At 52.7% G+C, this 23,405-nt stretch overlaps 1 protein-coding gene across 1 annotated transcript in view; it reads right to left on the bottom strand.

The window, feature by feature from the left end:
* Nucleotides 1-23,405, bottom strand: part of AJAP1 (adherens junctions associated protein 1) — a 129,497-nt gene that overhangs the window by 57,587 nt on the left and 48,505 nt on the right. Inside the window, exon 2 of the mRNA XM_070384466.1 lies at nucleotides 10,084-10,901. Within this exon, the coding sequence (XP_070240567.1) occupies nucleotides 10,084-10,901 (818 nt within the window). The remainder of the gene's footprint in view (nucleotides 1-10,083; nucleotides 10,902-23,405) is intronic.

Here is a 23,405-nt window from a genome sequence, read left to right as displayed (position 1 = left end):
CCCACCATGTTTCTGCACGATTAAGAAGAACCAAAGTTTCCAGAACTTGACCACCAAGCATATGGGAAGGAATCTGTATTAATCTGTCCCAGAGAGCTGCTCCCCATTTCAGAAAGTCACTGCCCTCCAGGCCCAGAAAGACATACCCATCTCAGCTCATGTGGCATCACGTTCCTGGTGAGGCCAGGGGTAGGGGGGTGGGAGGCCCTTCGAGCCCCTCCTTCCGCCTCCCAGTTGTGCACAGACCAGAATTTATTCTAAGGAACCTTCCGTTGTGTTGCCTCTGAATCAGTCAGAGGCACTCAAGCACTGTACAAGTTTTTAGAACCAAAGATTTTGGCAGGCTGTACTTTCTATGAAAAGGTACATCGGAAGTGAGTTAAGGCAACATTGGCAAATGTGCACCAGGAACCCAGGCTCTGCATCCGGCTGGGGCAGGGGTCCTGACCTAGAGCCCTGATCTTTCTTTCTCCTGCCCCCAGCATCCTCCACCCAGCCCAGCTTCCTCCAGTCACTACTGTCCCCCGAAGTCATCCCTCCTGCCCTCTGTCTCCACAGAGGACACTGGCGTCCTCCCGCATGTACAGGTGGGGACAGAAAGGGACCCCGGCGTGCACCTCGCAGGGGCTCTGCTCTCAGCCTCAGGACACGCCCCCAGAGTCCTGGCCGGGACCTGAGCTGCTGGCCTTTCCGGACAGCATGTGAGATCACATCATGTGGGCATGTGACCCTTCCATCTACCCTGGCTGGGCTCTGATGGTGAAGCCCCCCCACCACCACCTCAACGGGGCTTCTTAAAGGCCCAAGAGGACACGGAAGGTTCTTTCATCACTGGACCTCACACACGGGCCCAGATTATCCAAATGAATAAGGCAGTCAGCTTCCTTTTGGACTCAGGACCCGACTCCCTCAAATCTCTGCCTGCCAATGCAGGAGACACAAGAGACAGGGTTCGATCCCTGGGTCGGGAAGATCTCCTGGAGGAGGGCACAGCAGCCCATTCCAGTATTCTTGCCTATGAAACCACATAGAGAAACTACAGCCCAAAGTGTCGCACACGATTGAGCGACTAAGCACACACACACCTCAAATCAGGATGTGCTGAAGCTTCAGGCAACAGGGGTATGTGGGGGGAGGCCCCCGCAGAGTCGTGGAAAGAGCCCTGGCCTGGGGTGAGGAGGGTGGGGCCCAGGCCCACCAGCCTCCATCAACATCAGCACCACCATCCCTACCCCCAGGCAGTTTAAGAAAAAGGAGAGTGAAGCCGAGCTTGGAGCATGGCAAGTGCTTCCTGGCTACTTACTGGGGTGGTGGGGAGATGTACAGGGGGTGTCTGGAAAGAAGAAAGCTGCCCTCATGAAGGGAAAGTCCAGCCCCTGATCTCCCCCATGTAGGATGCCCCCCAAACCACACATGGGCTGCTGATGTGCCTCATTGGCGGGTTCTGCCGGGTTTTTGGGAGGCAGGGGGTAATTCCAGCTGCTAAAACCCTTCCAGGGCAGAGAAAGGTCACTGGAGAGCTGCCATAGAGCTGGCTGTGCACCTGAACACCCTCGTCCTCCTGCTAACATCTTTGGGGAGCATTTGAAGGACATAAAATAAGCAGCATTCTCCCAGCACTGGCACTGTTCCATCCCCCAAAGGAGGTGGACTCCACCACGTCAGCGCTACCCAGGCCCTCCCAAGAGCTCCACGCACCACCAGGGTCAACATCGTCAAGTCTCAGGACAGCTTCGCAGGGTCGAAGGCATTTCCCAGCTCTGCAGGTAGGGGAGCTAGGACCCGTTGAGGTCACGTGTACTGTTGAGGACACACCACTGGCCTGCGGGTGGGCAGCCACGGCACAGGGCAGGTCTGGTCAAATCAGGGGCTCTCTCTGCTACATACCCCCAACACCCCCCACCTCTGACTTCATCCCCCATGCAGCTCCCTAGACAGACTCAGTATCCCTGCTGCTAAAGAAAACTTCTAGAAAAGTAAGCTTCCTCCTCTACCATTGCCAATCATCACCTCCTAACAACAGACTCTGGCTTCCCTGGTTGCTTAGTGGTAAATAATCCGCCCCCAATACAGGAGACTAGGGTTCGATCCCTGGGTCAGGAAGATCCCCTGGAGTAGGAAATGGCAACCCACTCCAGTATTCTTGCCTGGAGAATCCCATGGACAGAGGAGCCTGAAGGGCTACAGTCCATGGGTCGCAAAGAGTCGGAGTGACTGAGTGACTAAAAACAACAGCAGGCTTAAGTCAATGGACCACATGGAAAGCAAAGACCGAAGGCCTGGTGACCACAAGGCGTGTCCGCCACCCAGAGGCAGTCGGAACCGGGTCTCTGGATCTGGGCGGGGGCTCTAGGGAGCCCTGGGCTTCACTGGGAACCTACCTGCTGCAGGTGAGGGCACAGTTTCTCCCCAGATGTATTCACCTGGGCCATTTCACGGTACTCACTGTAACCCAGGGCCACACCTGGGCTGGAGGGGGCGGCGGTGGGAACAGGACAGGTGACATCTCACCCCAAACGGTGGCTCTGAAACCCCCTTCCCAGCATCTGCCTGCTGACCCTAGAGCTCGCCTGCACCTGAGAACTGCTGGGCCCACTGCTCAGCCCCCGGCTGGCAGGTTGTTGAAGCTAGAAGCCAGCAGGCCAAAGCTCCCCAAGGCCCTCCTTTCACTGATGACAAAACGGGAGGGAAGCAGCATCGAGGCTGTACCTCCAGCTCTTGGCAGAAGGACACAGGGCTGCTCATGGTCCTGTCTTAGCTGTGAGCTAGCCCAGGGCCCTCACAGGTTTTCTCTTCCAGCTCCTGTTCTAGAGGCAAGAAGACCGTCCTGGCGTCGGCCCTCAGCCCCTCAACCACAAGACTCCCTCTACCAGGCAGGCTTCCAGGCTTCCAGGAGCACCAGGCTCCCCAGCCTCTGCCCCTGTTCACCCTCCCAACCCATCAGGACTCATCTCATCCTCTCTTCCTCCCCGATCCGAGTTTGCAGAATAACAACTGAGCTGTAGCCTACATGGTGTTTGTCACATTCCCGCTAGTGTCCTTAACTGTCATTTGCCTCTCTTGTGCCCTTCCCTGTCTGGCTTTCCCAGAGAAATTTTTAAACTCCTTGAAAAGAGGGCACTGGGATGGGTCTTCCATTTCCTGGCCCCTCTCCACCCCGAGGTGCAACATTTAATGTCAACTAAGGAATGAACAGTTTCCTGAGCAATTGATCAGAAGCTAGAAACTCTGAGACAGGTTCCCTTAACATAGTCAAATAAAAATGCTGAAAATGATGTTCTATCTAGTATTTAATCACAATGCTTAGAATCATTCCCCTGTGAGTGGATGAAGCCATAAATTCAATCCACCGTATATTAGACGGATCTGTGAGTGCAGTTCCCGTGAGCGGACATGTGTCCTACAGGGCGTGTCTCTTGCAACCCCCAGGCCCTGGGTGGCCGGCAGCCCCAGGAACACCCTTAGAGGACTGGTTTCCAGGGTGAGGAGGCATCAATCCAGGCCTCCTCCTGCAGCTCCCCAGGGCCTGGTGAGGACAACAGCCCAGGGGTGTGGAAGGCCCTGGCTTCCAGACAGAAAGTGCAGTATAGGCACCTGGGTTCCACAAGAATTGAAGAACCTTCCAGATTTCAAGGTGCTCTTAGAAGGAGAATGAAACCCTGAGGGAAACAAAGAACTTAAGAAGCACTCATTGCAATAGGTTGGAGCAGGAAGCATGTGAAGGGAATAAAAGGAACCCAGTGACAGAGTCATCTCCCGAGAATCCGAGGTCGGCTTTAATGAGTCAGAGCTCATTTATCCACTTGCTGTGAACACAGCTTTGCTCAGCAAAAGCAAGGAAGTGCCTGGGGAGGCTGGACAGGTCCAAGAGCTGTCGGCAGACACACAGGATCCCTGCCTGTGCCCAGGACGGGTCACTGCAGAACCACAGCCAATAGGACAGGCCACACCCCATCTACCCCGGAGGGTCCAATGAAGACCCTGAAGACCAGCCTCGTCGTCTACAGAGTTCAGCATGTTTAGCAAAGCTCCACATGCTCATTTGTCCGTTGATTCTCTTATACCAATTAAGCCACTCAAAACTTTTGAAGTTCATGAGTCATTTGCTTCAGATATCTTTAAATTAAGGACAGATTCATTTCTCTGGTAGCAAACACCCAACAAGTTATTTAAAAGGGGCTCAGCATCTAAATCGCCATCACAGCTTCAAACAGAAGGGGAATACCACATTTCTGTCCCTTCCATCTGCCTCTCACCCCCTTCTCCTCCGATTCAGGCATCTAGAAACTACTCCATCGTTATACAACTTGGTCCCAAGGTCTCCCCACTCCCGGTTCAAGTCAGCTGACCATCAGGGTGAGAGAAGACAACAACAGCCCATCCCACAAAGAGGACACTGAAGGCCCCTGGTGACAAGGACAAAGCAACCTGGAAATCACCCTTGGAAACGCATGAGTGGATTCCAATGTAAAAATCACCAGGCAGAGCTGGGAGGACGTCTGAGCCACGGCATCCTTGAGCTGCCGGGTGTCACGAATCTGTGATTGATCCAAATGGGGACAAAGCTTGAATGATGATGGGGACCTTGGCCTCCTGAGCAGTGCACCTTCCCAGAGCTGTGAGTGTGGGCCAGTAGGGAAAGTGTCAGCTGTATCTGTGCAGGCAGGGGGCCAGGGGCCGGCGGGCTGGGTCGAGGACTGGCAGGGCTGGGAAATCTTCACTGAGTACTAACTACAGCCATGAATTTCAGCAAACTCCGGGAGATGGTGAAGGACAGGGAAGCCTGGCATGCTGCAAGCCAGGGTCACAAAGAGCCGGACACGACTCAGCAACCAAAACAACAACAACTGTAGCCAGTGCCCAGGAGACACCATAGTGGGCAAAGGCGGGGACTGAAACCAGCTGCCTTAAATTCCCCACGGCTCCCTTTCCCAGGATTAAGATTAAAGCCTGGGAAATGACTTTCTATTTTCCCCCCGGGAGACTCTGTGATTCTACACTCGGAACACAACCAGCAAGAGGGCTGTCACAGGAGGAAGGCGCTTCGCTGTGGGGAGCTCTCCCCTCCAGCCTCGGGTGAACTGCTGACCGTCTGACATGCAGCCTCTGCCAGCACCACGTGAGGCTGGAGCTCAACGCCTCCATGAACCTGAGCCAGGTGATTTTCCATCCCAAGCAGCTCCCGGCTAAGCATCACCTACATCTTTGCTCGGAGAACCAAGGTCAGTGATGAGAGCATGGGGACCTCATCTAATGACCTCATCAAGTGAACTCACCATGAGAAGATCAAGTGGAGCAGAAAGCCAGTGATCATCCAAGAATAATAACCATCATTGTCAGCACCCTCACCACCAGTACCACCAGCACCGTCATCTCCATCATCATAATTACCATCATCTCCATCATCCCTATCATCAGCATCACCATCACATCCCAGTAGCATCATCATCCCCATCTCTATCATCACCATCATCATCACTACCACCACCATCACCCCATCATCACCACCACCATCATCATCATCCCCATTATTACCATCATCACTATCACCACCACCACCACCATCACCCCATCATCATCATCATCCCCATTATTACCATCATCACTATCACCACCACCATCACCATCCTCTCCATCATCCCCATCTCTATCATCACCACCACCATCATCATCCCCATCATTACCATCATCACTATCACCACCACCACCATCATCATCACCGTCTATCACCAGCACCATCATTATCATTACTATCTCTATCATCACCATCGTCACTACCACCATCATCACCCCATCATCACCACCACCATCATCATCATCATCACTATTACCACCACCACCACCACCACCATCATCACCACCACCATCATCATCATCCCCATCATCACCATCATCACTATCACCACCACCATCACCATCCTCTCCATCATCCCCATCTCTATAATCACCACCATCATCACTACCACCACCATCATCATCCCCATCATTACCATCATCACTATCACCACCACCACCATCATCCTCTCATCATCACCACCATCTCATAATCACCCACCATCATCACTACCACCACCATCATCATCCCCATCATTACCATCATCACTATCACCACCACCACCATCACCCCATCATCACCACCACCACCATCATCATCCCCATCATCACCATCACTATCACCACCACCACCACCATCATCCCCATCATCACCGTCTATCACCAGCACCATCATTATCATTACTATCTCTATCATCACCATCGTCACTACCACCATCATCATCCCCATCATCACCATCACCATCACTATCACCACCACCACCACCATCATCCCCATCATCACCGTCTATCACCAGCACCATCATTATCATTACTATCTCTATCATCACCATCGTCACTACCACCATCATCATCCCCATCATCACCATCACCATCACTATCACCACCACCACCATCATCATCCCCATCATCACCGTCTATCACCAGCACCATCATTATCATTACTATCTCTATCATCACCATCGTCACTACCACCATCATCATTATCATATTAACAGCAGCAAATGCATCCTGAGGAGCTGTTCTGTGACAGGCATTGTGCGTGAATGCTCAGCCCCTTTAGTTGTGTCTGACTCTTTGCAACTATTTGGACTATAGCCCGCTAGGCTCTTCTGTCCATGGGATTCTCCAGGCAAGAACACTGGAGTGGGTAGCCACCCCCTCCTCCAGGGGATCTTCCCAACCCAGGGATGGAACCAGAGTCTCCTGCTTCTCTTGCATTGCAGGCAGATTCTTAACTGCTGAGCCACCAGGGAAGCCCCGTAACAGGCACTGAGGATCGGGCATATACTATCTCACTTAATTTTTACAACATTATGAGATGGTTTGTTGTGTAATTCCCACTGATGCACAAAGAGGAGAGGCAAGTCGTCCTGGTCCAAACAACTAATACAAATGAAGCCAGGGATTGGCATCAGGCTGCATCACTCTTAACCATCACACTAAAACTAGGAGAGATCTTCCAACCACTGTATGGCCCTTGGACAATTCCAGCGGTGTTTCTATAAAATGTTACCTCTGACAGATTTCACAGGGCTTCAAATCACCAGCCACCTGCCCTTTCTATGCCCACCAATGTCTGTGCTACAGAAAGAGAAGAAAACATAACATTCCCCTTCTAAACATTTCTCTACAGAAAGAAAAATAAAACAACTCCCCAGGGCTTCCCCGATGGATTGGTGGTAAAAAATCCACCTGCCAATGAAGGAGACACAGGTTCAATCCCAAGAAGATCCCACATACCTCAGAGCAACCAAGTCCATCCCCAGCCTTTGCTCTAGTCTGTGCTCTACAACAAGGGAAGCCACTACGAGAGGCCCACGCATTGCAGTGAAGACTAGCTCCATTCTCTGCAACCAGAGAAAGCCCTCTCAGTAACAAAGACCCAGCACAGCCAAAAATAAATAAATAAGGTTATTAAAAAAAAAAAACTCCCTAAGTCTGATTCTAGAGACAGTTCTTTGGACAATAGAATTGACTTAGAAAATTCTTTGTATTTCTTCTTAAAGCCTTAATTCCAGATTCGGAGTGCAGTGAGTGGGCAAGTCTGGGCCTGTTCGCCCTCGACATCTGTAACCCTCTCCTTGGAGTCATTCCTGCTAGGTATGAAAACAGCTGGTGTGGATGGAGGATTCTTGGTTGCCAGGCATCGCATTTTGTACTCAGGATTGATTTATCGAGGCCTCACAGCAACCTTTTAGGAGAGATATTTTGAAGCTCTAATTATGCTGATGAAGAAAATATAGCGAAGAGAGAAGGGAACTTTCCCAGAATCACCCAGCTATGTTCAGCAGATCTGCAGCTTAGAAGCAGGTACTGCTCACTACAGCTCACACAGCCCCCCAGAGCACTGCCCTGGGATCCCCAAGGCCACTCTTGCTGGCCAAAAAGTGTGAGTCATGGTCATACTCCAAAGAGTTGGGGGGCTTAGGTCTGCATCTGACCACTAGGGGGATTCTCATCAGAGCTTGGGCTCTCAATGCTCTGGGGCTTGGTCACTTTTGTAGGACCAGTTGAGCATGGAGGAGCCCAGTTAGGGGAAACATCTCTGCATTTTCTCTCTTTTCTCGCCTTGAATTCAAAGCTGAGGACGGTGGGGTGCCCCTCCTCAGCATCCAGCATCACTTCCCAGAATGAGCATTTCTCTGCGTTAAAAGCAAACACACATATTTTCCCCCATTTAAATTTGTTGTGCTAAACAAATTAATCTAGCACCAGATTATATTATGAAGAACCATAAATCTTTTCCAAGATAAGCATCTGTCAAGTTGGATTAGCAATATCCAATGTACTGTGAATTAATTTGCTAAGCCTTATAATGGTGTCCTGGGCGTTTAACTTTAGTAATAACAAATGTAATTTGGAAGAAATGGGAACTCATTTTCTCATCCATGTCTATATAGTAAGTGACGTAGGCAGGGAGATGACAATAAATGAATGCACCACTAAATTCTATTATGATGATGGCTTGGGAGTTTATTGAGGTAAAAACTAATGCTTTGTAAACTGCCTCTTGGGTGCTTGGCACAGAAGTGAATGACAGTCTGTGGATTCCAGAAGGAGGCTACAGGAGAGACGGCTGAAGCACAGTCCTACAGACCCTCACCCATGATGCTCCCAAGCTCACAGCCTCCATCCCTCCATCCTGGTCCATGGCCCCCAGCATTGAGATGGAGCTTGGCTTTGCATCCATAGATATGTTACTCTCTAGGGAAGATTGCTCAGGATAAACTGCAGCTCTCTTGTCCAGGTGAAGAGAGGAAGTAGGTCATGGAACACCCACTCTATGGAAACCTGTCCAACTAATGACCATAGCCTGCCTGCCGGCCAGTTTGCAAAATCTAATGCACACGCAGAGTGCAAGGGACAGCGTGGCAATTGGGTTGCACAGGGATCCTGAGGAGCAATTCTCTCTGTCCCCTGGGTTCTGAAAAGGACCCGTGTCAGCTCCAAGGAAGTAGAGAGGCAAGCCGGGGGTCGGAGAGGCTGCACAGTGCCCCCATCCCCTTCCTGCTTATGCCCTGGAACATACAGGAATGTCCTGTATTACAAGTTAGCAAATACTACTACTGGTCAAGAATGTGCATGGACAGTTCCAAACTAAACCTGAAAGTCGTGATGGGGCCTGGGGCCATGGCCTGTTCACAGAAGCCAAGGATGCTAGCAGTGGGTGGCAACAAATGGGTCCAGGATTCTGGGCTGTCCCTTTGCTGGCCTGAAGCCAGTATATACAAGGGGCTACTGGAGAAGGGAAGTGCTTTGGTCTGGGAGATTTCCAAGGGCTACTCCCTTTGAAGCAACTGGAGTTGAGAAAGAAACAATGACGATGCAGTAGATATTTCAAAATCAAGAAATGCTAATTGTCTGCATGCACCTAGAATGACACAGGCAGAATTACAGCCATCTGTCTGATCTCCGTCCTCCAAACACCTCTTAACCTGACCTCAGTGACAAGATACCCCAGAACCCGAGTCAGTGCGCACAGCCTCAGCTAACACTGAAGGGGATTCCTCCTGATAACCTGGCCTCCGTCTCTCCTGCTGTTTAAGGTAATTCTTAACTCTGGGTTGGTCTGGTAGTTGCCCCTCTGGAGGGCTGCACCCTGGAAAGTTTCTGAAGACGCCATACACTCTGCCTCCATCAGCAGATGTGCTCACACCTGACTCCAAGGCTGGTCCCAGAGATTAAGTTCTAGCATTTGAGAAGATGCTGCTCCATGTCTGGTGGGGCTCAGAACCCCCCTACAAAGGCAGGGTGGGTACATGCCCACCCCTAGGTCACTACTAGGAAGAGACCCTCTCCCTTCTCGCTTAATCCACTAGAAGAGCCTGGCCACTCCTCGTAGAGCATAACCCATCTTTGCCAGGACATGGACATGTGCAAGTTCATGGACACAAAGTTCCCCATCTCACCCTCAGGTACTATGGCTTTAGGTGCTCCTGCTGGAAAACAGGCAATCCCAGCATTGTAAGCCACACCCTCCCAAAGCACCCCACAACCCAAATCCAACCAGAGAAGAGGTGGGCGTACCTGAGGTCTCCCCCAGAACCCGCGGGGGCTGGCTGTCTTGGCCACTGTCTCTGCTGGGACTGGTGGAAGGCTCCGTTGTGCTTACCCCAACTGGGATCCTACTCCTGGGGTCCAGGGGCTCGGTGACCCCTTGAGTCTGCAGTGTCACGGAAGTGGCCGTGGTGGCTGTGGCGGTGGTGGTGGCGGTGGCCACAGTTGTCTTCCGCGTTTGGAAGATGGAGACCGTGGTGGGGCCGTAAAAGCCCGGGAATGTGTTGGATTCCAGGGCCTCCTCCTCCCCCGTTGGCCCCCAGGCAATGAACTCCGTCTCCGTAGTGGGCCTGCTGCCCCGGAAGTCAAAGCTGTTGAAAGCAGGCCCCTGTAGGTGCCTCTTCCCCCGCCGCAGGAGGGCCTGCTGGTCCGTGGGGGCCCCGCTGGCCCCTGCAGAGGAGGAGGAGGTGGGGGAGGAGCCCAGGGAAGGGCTGGATTTGGCAGCAGCTGGGGGCTTGGCCAGCCCCCCTTTGGGCCCAAGAGTGGCCTCCTGATCCCTGGGTCTGTGCGCCCGTCGGGCCCGGGGACTTGGCATCTGTCCATGACTGTGTCCGCGCTCCACGCGGGGCGGTCGGGGGCTCCACACAGGAGCAGGGATCCGGGCGGGCTGTCCACTCTTAAAACTCCACAAGCGAGGCGGCCGGTGGGGTGGCCGAGGCAGTAGCCGGAACTCGGGGCCCGGGCCCAGGGACTCACACGTGGGCAGATCCAGGGCAAGCTGAAACATGGCTATAAGGATCCAAGCATGGCTTCCTAGGGAGCAGCCGGGCCAGCGGATGAACATGGAACTGCATGGGAAAGAGAGAAGAGGGTCAGTGGGGGCCTCCACCCGGGGGGCTCTCTCCACCCCCACTCCAGGTCAAGGAAACACTCTCCTAGTAACAAGCGCTAATCCCAACTTCCAAAGAGGAATGGAACCCTTCGTTAGTCCCCTTCAAAGGCCAACTCATGTCCGCTCTGTTAGCATCGCTGAAGGACAGGCCCAACCTCATTCGTCAGGACCCACTTCTCCTCGCAGGAGCTCTCCCATACTTGGCCAGCTGATGACAAGCTGGTGTCAAAGAATCCACTTACAGGAGGGACACTGAGTCCCCAAAGCCCCCAAAGAGATGATGACCTCAGGGGTCTTCCATCCCACTTTGCTTTGACCTAGAATAAAACAGAGATACAAAGAGGGAACCAGGGAGGGGACAGCAGAGCCAGCAATGTGTCCACACACTGCGTCCAAGCCAGGCACATCGCTCTGGGTCACAGAAGTCCCCACTCGCGGGTGAGTGATGCTAAGCTCACAGCTGCCAGTCCTGACGTCTGGAGGGACGGGGAGTTTCAGCCTGTGGGGCATGTCGCTCTGGGTCACAGAAGTCCCCACTCGCGGGTGAGTGACGCTAAGCTCACAGCTGCCAGTCCTGACGTCTGGAAGGACGGGGGGTTTCATCCTGTGGGGCTTCCCATGGGGCATAGAGTCCCACACCTGCTGCTCCAGCCGGGCCCTGTTCCCTGCTACCCCCACCCCCTCAGCCTCCTATTTCAGTCGGATGCGTCTATTTGAAAGCAGGCTTGTGGCCTCAAATGCCATGATGTGTGCACAGGGAGAGCTGCTGACTTGTGGCTGCCTCTGGATCTCGCTCAGAAGAAGATGTGCTGCCCGGAAGCGGAAAGTTCGTCAAGGCACCAGCTCCACCAAGTGCTTGCTCTGCTGACATTGACCTCCCATGTAGGTGCCCTGGCAAACCCTGTCCCCTGCGTCCTCAGCGTGGGGAGGCTGGGGAGGGCACACAGGGCTGAGCATGTGCTGGGCCTGGGCAGGATGGAGCCAGGTCAGGATGTGGCCACATGCAAGGTAGGGGAACCCGGCCCCCAGGTCCTCCCACCTGCTTAGTTAGATAATTGAGGGCTGGGGACAGGTACCCTTCAAAATCAGAGCTCATCACCAATGTCAAATCTGAAAATTGAAACAAAGCTAGAATTTAGGGATGGTGGCGGGCAGGGGTGGGCGAGCGTGTTCAGTGAGCTGAGCTGCCAACCCTGCTCGGAACCAGGCCTGTGGAAGCAGAGTTGGACAGCGTTTCTTAGCCGGGCTGTCATATGACTTTAAAAGGGACTAATTCAGCCCCTGAGTGAGTATGAGGCTGTCCACGTGCCCAGGGCTGACCTATGCTCGCCAACACCCAGGAAGGTGCTGTGCCCCCGACATCCGTGTGTTGAAAGAAAGAAACTTGTATTAATGAGTGCTAAGTGCCAAAAAAGACAGATCCCAGAATAATAAGGCCTTGGTTTTTTAATCAGAACGAGAAAGTGCTTGGCTGCAGAAATTAGGAACTGCTCATTATGCTAATGTTTCCGCATCAAGAGGCTGCCGGTGTGCAATTTCTCGGCATGGCCAGCCCAGGGCGGTGCAGGGACCAGGCCAGCCTCGCACACAGAGATTCAGGTCAGCGAGGGGTCCCTCAGGCGCACACCAAGGGCAGCTCCCTTTGAGGTTTAGAAGCTCAGGTTCTCCCACCTGTCTGTGCATCTAGACACAAGCCCAGCCCCCAGGGAAGTGAGACACTGCTTCCAGCAGGTGTGATCTTGGCTTGGAGGATACCACTGGCCACCCCCAGGCACCACAAGGCAGCGCTGAGCACCCTCAGCCTCACAGACACCCCTAGGCCTTATAAGGATCACTGGGTTTCACCAGGCTTCACCAGGAACTCCCATGCCTCATCTTGTAACCTCAGTCTTCACTGGGTACCACCAAGTGCCAGCACCTTACCAGGTGTCACTAGGCCTCACCAGATCCCATCAGGCACCCCGAGACCCCACCAGGTACTACCAGGAGCCCCCAGGTCTCAGCAGGTCTCACCAGGCTACACCAGGTACAATCAGGCCCTGCTGGTACCACCAGGCCTCAGTAGGTGCCACCAGGTTACCACTAGGCCTTGTCTTGTAACCTTAGGCTTCACCGGGCACCACCAAGTACCACCACCTCACTAGATCTCACCGTACCCCACCAGTCACCAATAGGCCCCTCCAGGTATGACCAGGAACCCTCAGGCCTCCCCCAGGTACCTGCAGACCTCACTAGGCATGCCCAGGCCTCTCCAGGCACCCCAAGGTACCACAGTCACATTCGGCCTCACCAGGCTGAATGAACAACGGCTGTACACAAACCCACTTGCCACCTCTACCTGGAGAAGTATCGGCCCAGGAAATTAAAACAGCAGCCCCTGAGCCTGTGCCTGCCTGCCCGGCATAACTTCACACGCAGGATATTTCTGCCATTTTCCACCAATCATGAGCTGTAATTGGTTACCATGGAAACCCTCTTTTCCATGCCACCCAGCTGTTATGTAGAAAAGCCAGGCCATCACAATGGCAGGGAGAGCTGGATGTATTTTTCCTCTTCCAGTCTAGTCTCTTTTTGAACTGGTGGACTTGTTCACAGGGAAAACAGGAGGCCAGGTTAACAGGTCAGGACAGAGGCTCCACCCACCCTACCCCCCGACCCCCAGTAGCCAGGAAATGCAGGGCTCAGGGTGGGAACGGAGAGAGCCCCTCCAACAGGGAGGTCAGCGGCCGATCCTGTGGCCTCTTTACAGGGGACCTATCATCACTCATCTTTTTACAGAGGTCAAAGGCTCCAACCCCCCTGCTCTATCAGCAGGCCTCTGCCTCTATGTGCAACCTGGACCTTCCTGGACTGGTGTGGGGACACGCTGGGCTGAAGATGCACCTTGGCATGAAGGGATTCTGCCAGGTCTGCAAGGACCATGTGAGGGGCAGCAGGTGGCCTCTGTCCTCATCCCTCATCTGGTCCTGAAACCAGGCAGGACCCTAGGAACACTCTGCCGTGACACTGCTCAGCACAGGACTGGGAAGCTTTCAGTCCCCAATACCACACCCACTTTATGATGAAGGGGTTCTTGGAGCACCACTCACATATCCTCTCACTCGGGAAGGCATCCACGGTGCCATCAGCCTATTCTCAAGAGGACCCCACACATCTGCGAGGGCCGGGAGGGCCTGAGACTGCTGATAACACTGCTGAGGATGCCACTAACCATCAGGGCTGCCAGGTGACACACCAAGGTCAGGTCACAGTGCAGGCAAAGGTGGGGCCAGCTCCCCCTAAACTCTGGGGCCTCCACAGACCCCTCACAAACTACCACCACTCCACCCCCACATGGATGGCTACAAGCGAAAAGACACAATTCCAAATGTCAGCAGGGGTGTAGGGAGACAGGAAGTCTCATGCCTCATTGGTGAGAATGTGAATTGGTGCAGCCATTAGACAGTTTGGAAGTTCCTCAAAGACTGAGAGTTACCAGTGGACCCAGAAATTTCACTCTTGGGAGCAAAAATGTGTACCTGAATGTTCACAGTAGTATTATTTCTAACAGAGGAAAGGGGAGACAGACAGCCTCAGTGTCCATCAATTGATGAGAAAGTGGCCCAGCCCTACAGTGGAACATTAATTGTCCATAAAATGGAAAGAAGTATGGGGGTGGGATGAATTGGGAGATTTGGGACTGACATATATACACTATTGATTCTGTGAATAAAACAGATAACTAAGGAGAACTGACTGTATAGCACAAGGAACTCTATTCAGTACTCGAAGAGTCAGACACGACTGAGCGACTTCACTTTCACTTTTCACTTTCATGCATTGGAGAAGGAAATGGCAACCCACTCCAGTGTTCTTTCCTGGAGAATCCCAGGGACGGAGGAGCCTGGTGAGCTGCTGTCTATGGGTTCGCACAGAGTCGGACACAACTGAAGCGACTTAGCAGCAGCAGCAGCATGGTGACCTAAGGGAAGGGAATCCAAAAAAGAGGGGACATATGTAAACACACTGCTGATTTGCTGCCTGGAGAATCCCATGGACAGAGAAGCCTGGTAGGCTGCAGTCCATGGGGTCACACAGAGTCGGACATGACTGAAGCGACTTAGCAGCAGCAAGTAGAAAATAACACAATATTTACCAGCTGAGCTACCTGGGAAGATCATTGTACAGTCACCACACTCCAATGAATTTTTTTTAAAGGAAATAAGTCCTGATACACGTTACCACATGGATGGACCTTGAAGACATCACAAAGAAGTCAGTTACAAAAGGCTGCATGTTGCACGATTCTATTTACATGAAATGCCCAGAATCAATCAATCCACAGGGACAGAAAGTAGACTGGTGGTTGCCAGGAGCTGGGGGCAGGGAGGTTGGGAGTTACTATCTAAACTCTAATGATTACAGGATTTCTTTTAGGGGGTGATAAGAATGTTCCAGAATTATCGTGGCAACAGTTGTACAAACTTGTGAATATATTAAAACTACTGACATCTGCACTTTAAAGGAATGGATTTTAGGGTGTGTAGACTGGATCTGAAGAGCTGATGTGTGCCAGGGCAGTGTAGACAGGCCTGGGGTGCACTGCACTGAGGCCTAGCCCTGCTCCCTGTCATGGCAGGCAGGAGGAAAGAAAGGATGCTGGGGTCAGAGGCGGCCTTGGCAATAAACTTGTGGCTGAGACTTCAGGTTCGTCCTCATGATCCTTGCCTGAATGTCGGCTGCCCATCTATACTCCATGACAGACAGCTCCCCCGTGGCAGCATCCCAGCCTAGACTTTCAAATGAAGAACAAACGTTGTCCCAGCCACCCCCACCTGACTGCTCCAAAATTGGGAACTACGGCTCCATCTCACTTTACTTTCTAGTTTGCAAGCTTTTTGCTTCTCTCCCTTTTAAATTTTTATTGAAATCTTTTTTCCCGAAGAATGGTTTAATAAGATTCAGCAAATTGAGATTCAATTTGATACCTTCTGTGTATTTTCTTCACTGAAGAAAATCACTGTCAATTAAGGGTGACAAAGACGTCTCTCCCATTTAAGGGCGCACTTTTCTCGAGCGAGGAGTCTGCAAGGGTGCCTCCTGCAAGCAGCTGGCTTCCACTTGCTTGAACACCGGAGCTGGACCACAAGGTCATGCAGGAGCCCTGAGTCTGCACAGCTCAGAGGCCATACCACAATCTCCAGGATGCGACAGGACCCGAGAGGTGTCAGGTAGGTGGCCAGCCTGTCCCAGCCCTGCCACAGGCAGTGACCAGCACCCCGTGTGCAATCTCAGCACCAGATGACTGAGGGAGACCCCCACCTTCCATGTCTGCTCTTGCGCTTGTCATCAGCTGGCTTGAGGGACAAGTCATGGTAGGAATAATTCTGTTTGAGGTTGGCCTGAGCGTGGGCTTGCTGCTTCTGCTTCACAGGCCCTGGGTTCAATCCTTATTCGACACGGTTGGAGCAGTGGCATGGAGGACTCCACACCTTCTAAGAAGAACTGTGTGTCTGTGATCAATAATTGACAGGGTACAACCTGAAATGACTCCGAAGATGCATGTGCGACAGACACAGATGGGCTTCCTCCAGCACAGAGTTGGCTCTGGGGGAGTCCGTGTTCCTAAGTGGACACTCCCAATCCCCTGCAGACTCGAGCATCTCTTCACCTGGGACCCCTGTTCAGTCTACCTGCCCCACTTTCAGCCTGACCCTGCGTGCAGATGCCTCTCCATCCCACGCCACTTATTGGCTTGTTTGTTTAAATAAGCTTTTTAGAGCAGTTTTATCTTTTATAAATTTTAAAAAACCTTTATTTTGTATTGGAAAATAGCCAATTAACAACATTGTGATAGCTTCAGGTGAACAGCAGATGGACTTAGCCATACATATACATGTATCCATTCTCCCCAAAACTCCCCTTCCATCCAGGCTGCAACATAACACACAGCAGAGTTTCCTGTTCTAGTAGGTCCTTGTTGATTACACATTTTAAATATAGCAGTCCATGGGGTCGCAAAGAGTCGGACATGACTGAGCAACTTCACTTTCACTTTTCACTTTCCTGCATTGGAGAAGGAAATGGCAACCCACTCCAGTGTTCTTTCCTGGAGAATCCCAGGGATGGCGGAGTCTGGTGGGCTGCCGTCTATGGGGTCGCACAGAGTCGGACACGACTGAAGCGACTTAGCAGCAGCAGCAGCACATGTCCATCCCAAATTCCCTAATTACCCGTTCCCCCCACCCTGCTGTCCATCCCCTTCCCTGAACCATAAGTTCCTTCTCCAAGTCTCTGACTCTGTTTCTAATTTTTAAACAAGTTCATTTGTATCATTTCAGATTCCACATAAAGGGGAAGTCATGTATTTCTCCTTCTCTGTCTGACTTACTTCACTCACTATGAGACTCTCCAGGTCCATCCATGTAGCTGCAAGTGGCATTATTTCATGCTTTTGAATGGCTGAGTAACATTCCATTGTGTATATGGACCACATCGTCTTTATCCATTCCTCTGTCGATGGACAGTTAGGTTGCTTCCATGTCTTGGCCATCGTAAACAGTGCTGCAATGAACACTGGCGTGCGTGTATCCTTTTGGATCATGTTTTCCTCTGGTATACACCCAGGAATGGAATTGCAGGGTCATATGGTAGCTTTTGGACTTCCCTCGTGGCTCAGATGGTAAATTGTCTGTCTACAATGCGAGAGACCTGGGTTCAATCCCTGGGTTGGGAAGATTCCCTGGAGAAGGAAATGGCAACCCACTCCAGTACTCTTGCTTTGAAAATCCCAAGGACGGAGGAGCTTGGTGCAGGCTACTGTCCATGGGGTCACAAATGGTAGCTTTTAGAGCAGTTTTAGATTCACAGAAAATTGCACAAGGGCACAAAGAACCCCTGTGTAGTCCTCCAGAGTCCTCTATGAGAACACCCTACATCACCAACATGAATCCGTCAAAACTAAGAGAACACACGGGCCCGTGACCAAGAACCAAGTTCCACGCTGTATTGGGGTTTCACCAGTTTTCTCTTTCAGGATCGCACTCAGGCCCCCACGTGACATTAGTCATCATGTTTCCTCAAGCTCCTCTAGAGTGTGATGGACGCTTGGACTCGCTTTCTCTGGACGACCTTGAAAGTTTTGAGCGGGATGGGTCAGGTAGTTTGTAGGATGGTCCTCTACTGGGCTTTGTCTGGTGCTTCTCGCAAGGTTAGACTGGGCTAATGGATTCTTGGGAGGAAACACAGAACTGCAGCAGCCTCCTCATCACATGATACTGGGGGCACCTGCTGTCAGCACAACCCGCCACTGCTGATGACCTCAGCCCCCTCTGATGTCCTGTCGGCCAGGAGTCTCCACTGAAAAGTAATGACTGTCCCCCTTCCACATGCTCATCTCAGGAAGCAGGACCTCAAGCACAGCAAACACTCGAGAGAGAAAACCCACTTTGTTTTTAACTCTTCAAATCTCACCCATCCAGCAGCCAAGCCACGTTGTTGTTCAGTTGCTAAGTCACGTCCAACTCTTTGCAACCTCTTGGCCTGCAGCACGCCAAGCTTCTCTGTCCTTCACGATCTCCTAGAGTTTGCTCAAACTCACGCCCATTGAGTCAGTGATGCCGTCCAACCATCTCGTCCTGTCGCCCCCTTCTCTTCCTGCCTTCATTATTCCCATATTATTCCAAATATTTCAATATTTCCCAGCATCAGGGTCTTTTCCAATGAGTCAGCTCTTCACATCAGGTGGCCAAAGTTTTAGAGCTTCAGCTTCAGCATCGGTCCTTCCAATGAATATTCAGGACTGATTTCCTTGAGGATTGACTGGTTTGATCTCCTTGCAGTCCAAGGGACTCTCAAGAGTCTTCTCCAACATCACAATTTGAAAGCATCAATTCTTCAGCACTCAGTCCAACTCTAACATTCATACATGACTACAGGAAAAACCATAGCTTTGACTATACAGAGTTTTGTCAGCAAAGTGATGTCTCTGCTTATTAATACTCTGTGGAAAGGGACAAATCTGAGGAAGTCACTGTCCCAAACAGAGAGGACAGTGGTAACAGGCAGGACTCTCTCTTCCTTTCAAACCTACATTCCACATGCTTTGGGGGTGTGGGCTGGCAGGAAGGCGTCAGGGTGCCCAGCCATGGGATCTCCCACTCAGGGAGCTGGAGGAAGGCTTGGGAGGAACAAGTCATGAGATTCTCTCTCAGAACATTCAGAGCTGCCCTCTCTTAGAAACTGATGGCATAATTCTGTTCTTCAAAAAAGACCAGAAATCATGGAGCACAGGCTTGGGGTCCAGGGTGGATGGAGGTGGCAGTGAGCCTTCGGAGGTCATGTCCCAGATCTCAAGGCTGGGACAGAGGGGAGAGGGTAGCCATGCTCAATGCTGACCATCAGGCAAAGTGAAACTCCAGGTGGACTCAGCACCCTCTTCTCCTGGTGGAACATACATCCAATTAGGAAGCAGCAGCATCCGTTCTAGGTGAGGAGGGAGAGCTTGGTACCCAGGGCAGGAAAAGCTCTGTCACCCAGATTCAGTGTTGCCCCAAGTTCTCTGCCCTGGAGAAAGCGGAACAAGGACTTCCAGCACCAGGGTATGTCCATCTCCCCCCTCCACACGGGACCCTCTGGTGCCCAGATGCACTCGAGGGGCCCCCTTCCACCCTGTGTCCCCTGGATCCCCAACAGCAACAGGACAGTGCAGCAGCTTCTGGCTATTTTTCTGGAGCAGAGACCCACCCTCCCTGCTCATGAACACAGGTGCCTCAACCTCCATCCCTCCATACCGGCTCCAGAAGGGAACACACGCTTTCTTCTGGAAAGTGTCACTGGTTTAGTTTTCCTAATGAAACAAACGCAGCCTTGATTCATTCAAACAGTGCTCCCAGCCCGATGTCACCATGATGGCCTGTTGGAGCTGCTCCGTGCTCAGCCCCAGGACTCAGGGGATTAAAGCCTCCCTCCCTTCAGGAAAGGCACTCAGAGTGCCTAAGCTTTCATACTCCATGGCCCCCGTGGATGCCGGGTGCACAAACAATGTCTGACACGGAGAGGGAGCAGCCTTGGAAAGAAACCTCCAACACAACAGGCGACAGGACATCTCTGGCTACTCTCCTTCCCTGGAGAGTGGGATCAGTCCTGGGTCTGCAGGCCTCTCAGCACCCTCCACTTGGCACCCTCCCACTCCTGGGTGCCTCACAGTAAGTGAAGCACAGGAAAATCAGTCTCCTGATAGACCCCTTTGTCCTAGAGCATCTGTGTGTAGGTGCCCTCATCCCAAACCATCATTACCCAGGTGTGGGCAACAGGAGACCTGAAAAATAAGGGGCCTGGCTGGGGTCACAGTGAGTCTAGGACTCAGGGACTCATGATCTCTGTGCTCAGAAACTAGGTCCCAACAGCCCTAGACCTGTGGGACCGGGGACACACTAGAAGAAGTAGAGCAAGAACAAACTCACGATAAGCTGTAACCATGGCAACTCTACTCCCTGGACCATCTGCACGGAGGCTCCACCCATAGGGAGGTGCTTGGGTGGGTGCTGAGCCTGGGCAGGTGGGACTCCACACCCCTACCCCCAACCTTATCCAGCTGTCAGGGCCCTGCGGGTTCCAGGGAATCATTTCACAGGCTCTCACAAAAGATAACAAGCCCTTGTGTGTCAGTGACGCCATCCAGATAACTCAGTACATTCATGCCGTCAGTGCGTCTCCCCAGGGGAGTCACGCCCCCACAGGATGTTCTGCAAGGTCTGGAGACGTTCCTGGGCACCAGCAGCTGGGGAAGGAGGCACTGCTACTGGCAACTAGTGGGCAGAGGCTAGGAAGGCTGCAGGACATTCCACACGCAAAGGACAGGCCCCCATCATAAAGCCCTGGAGCTCCAGAAGAGGCCTGGTGTGGTGCTGACACGGGCTCAGGGCCGGCGACCTGACTTCCAGCCTCCTAGCAGTGTGAGCATGGGCAATGAGTGGAACTTCTCCGAGCCTCAGTTTCCCCACCTGTCAAATGGGGTGAACAGGGGTACCCACACCACGGTGTGTCAGGGACTCCATGGCGAGTACTTCAGGCTCGGCTCCCAGACGTGGTCCCACCACTCCCCGCCATAGCTGGGGATGGCACCCAGGAACCCATCTTCCTTCCCTGGGTGCTCCAGAGCAGGGTGTGTACAGAACTCTGAGGCATGGGGGCTGTTGCTCGACAGGCTTCACAGGTGCTCTGAGGAGACTGAAGGATAGCAACGTGCTGGCATTCTGGTTGCCTGGGCAACGTGCCCGCAAGCATTCCGGAGGAGTGAAGTGGTGACAAGCGGTGGGTGGGGAGCCCTGTGGGCAGGACGCTCTCTCCCTGGGAGTGGGGAACAGGGTTTCTGCATGTCTCATGCTACAGCCCCTGCTGCCGCGGCCAGGCCCCCACTGCCCTCCTGCAGCCGTCATGCAGCCGGAAAGCAGGCAGGCTGTCCGAGAAAGGTGGCTTCACCAAGTGCCCCCCAGCCCGGTCAGTCCCCTCAGCTCAGCTACTGTCCCCCCGGCATGGGGTCAGTGTCCTGTCTGGGCAGCACCCAGGATGTGACCAGCAGATGAGCAGCCTCCCCAGATCTGCCAGCCCATCTTGCCGGGTACCCTGGGCCATGCTCCAGTGCTTCCTCTGCAGGAAGGAAGCAAAGGTCTGAGACGGGCCCCTGTCACGAGCTGGTCCATGCCCTGGTCAAGCCTGTCTTCTCCATCTCTCTCAGGGCAAAGGCAAACCTGACTAGGAGCTGGAGGTGAGTCTGATATCTGGCAAACCTTCACCACCACCAAAGCCCACTCAGAACAAAGACTAGAACACCCAGGAAAGGCAAAGTCGATTCTCCAAACCCCTGGCAGTGGTTCTGAGCCTGGGTTTCGCATGAGAACCACCCGATTGGGAGAAAGGATGGTTACAAAACTCTGAGCTCCAGTCCCACTACAGCAGACTCACTTTGAGGAGGGAGCCCAGCATCATAACATTTTGGGACGCTCCCCAGGCATCCAGGGTTGAGAGCTGGGGAACACTGCCTGCTTTTCACCCATGTGTTCAGTCGCTCAGTCGTGTCAGACTCTTTGCGACCCCAGGGACTGTATGTAGCCCGCCAGTCTCCTCTGTCCATGGGATTTTACAGGCAAGATTTATGGAGCAGGGTACAATTTCCTTCTCTGGGAACTCTGCCCGAATGGGGGGATTGAACCTGCAACTCTTGTGTCTCCTGCATCTCCTGCATTGGCAGAAGGATTCTTTACCACTCAGCCACGTGGGAAGCCCTGCTCCTCCTTAGGGCTCAGTTTAATTCTACTTTATATCCATTTTTAACAAGAGACATAAGATGCTACTTCCCAGGTGGCTCAAATGGTAAAGAATCTGCCTGCAATGCAGCAGACTCAGGTTTGACCCCTGGGTTGGGGAGATCTTCTGGAGAAGGCAACCCACTCCAGTATTCTTGCCTGGAGAATCCCATGGACAGAAAAGCCTGGCAGGCTACAGTCCATGGAGTCGCAAAGAGCAGGACACGACTGAGTGACTAACACTCCGTAAGATGGGGTGGGGGGGAGCAATGCTGTAGGCCAGTGACTCTTCAGCACAGGGGTCCCGGGCACCACGTGCCAGGTCTGTCAGGCTGGGAAGATGCTCACAAGAAAACTCTTATGCAATCATGTGAAGAGATAAGGACCATGGCACAGATGCGTATTTATGGAAAACTGCACTCAACAGAGCTGATCGAGGACAGAAAGGGCGGGGCGGGCGCCAGAACCATCACCCACACAGACTGAGCACCAGCTCCACGTGGGGCTCTGGGCTCAGTGCTCAACACGAATTGTCTCATGCCGTTCGCACGGTAACCCTCCGAGAAGAACGGCTGTTACTCTCATCTTGAAGAAGAAAGAAAAGCACAAAAATAGTAGCTGTGTTTTTCTCTGGAAAGAAGACTCTTAAAAATACAACTGAAAGCAGCTGACGCTGAAGGAGGTAAATATTCAGCCCAGAGGGAAGCTGGTTCTGGGCAGGATGCATTCCTCCAGGGTTTCAGGTTTGGAGAACCATCCTATCACCTCTCTGGCACTGGGGGACACACGTGTTCCCCGCGGAGAACATTCCGAGTAGCAGACGCTGCTCCTGGCGATAGATGGCTCCTTAATGCTGGTCTTGTCCCCGAAGACTGGACGCAGAAGAATAAATGATGTCAGCTTCCACAATACCCAGTGCAGTTCCTCTGTCCTCATGGGAAATATCTATTTCAGCTTTGTTGCCACTGTTACGTCGTATTTACGAAGTCCAGTACGGGTGCCTGGTACTTTGTAAGCCAACCAGGAAGGACGGGGCGAACAGTGGAGGCGTCTCTGCCTCTCAGAGTCACAGAAGCCTCGCTGCCGTGGGACTTGCAGAGACAGGAAAAGGATGACAGTGTGGAGGTGGCGAGGGTGGGGCACGAGGAAGGAAGAGTGAAAAGGCTGAGGGAAAG

This window comes from Bos mutus, chromosome 16, assembly GCF_027580195.1.
Source record: "Bos mutus isolate GX-2022 chromosome 16, NWIPB_WYAK_1.1, whole genome shotgun sequence".
In the NCBI taxonomy this organism is placed as follows: Eukaryota; Metazoa; Chordata; class Mammalia; order Artiodactyla; family Bovidae; genus Bos; species Bos mutus.
Note: the sequence above shows the minus strand (reverse complement) of the source record. Positions and strands in the feature narration are given on the sequence as shown.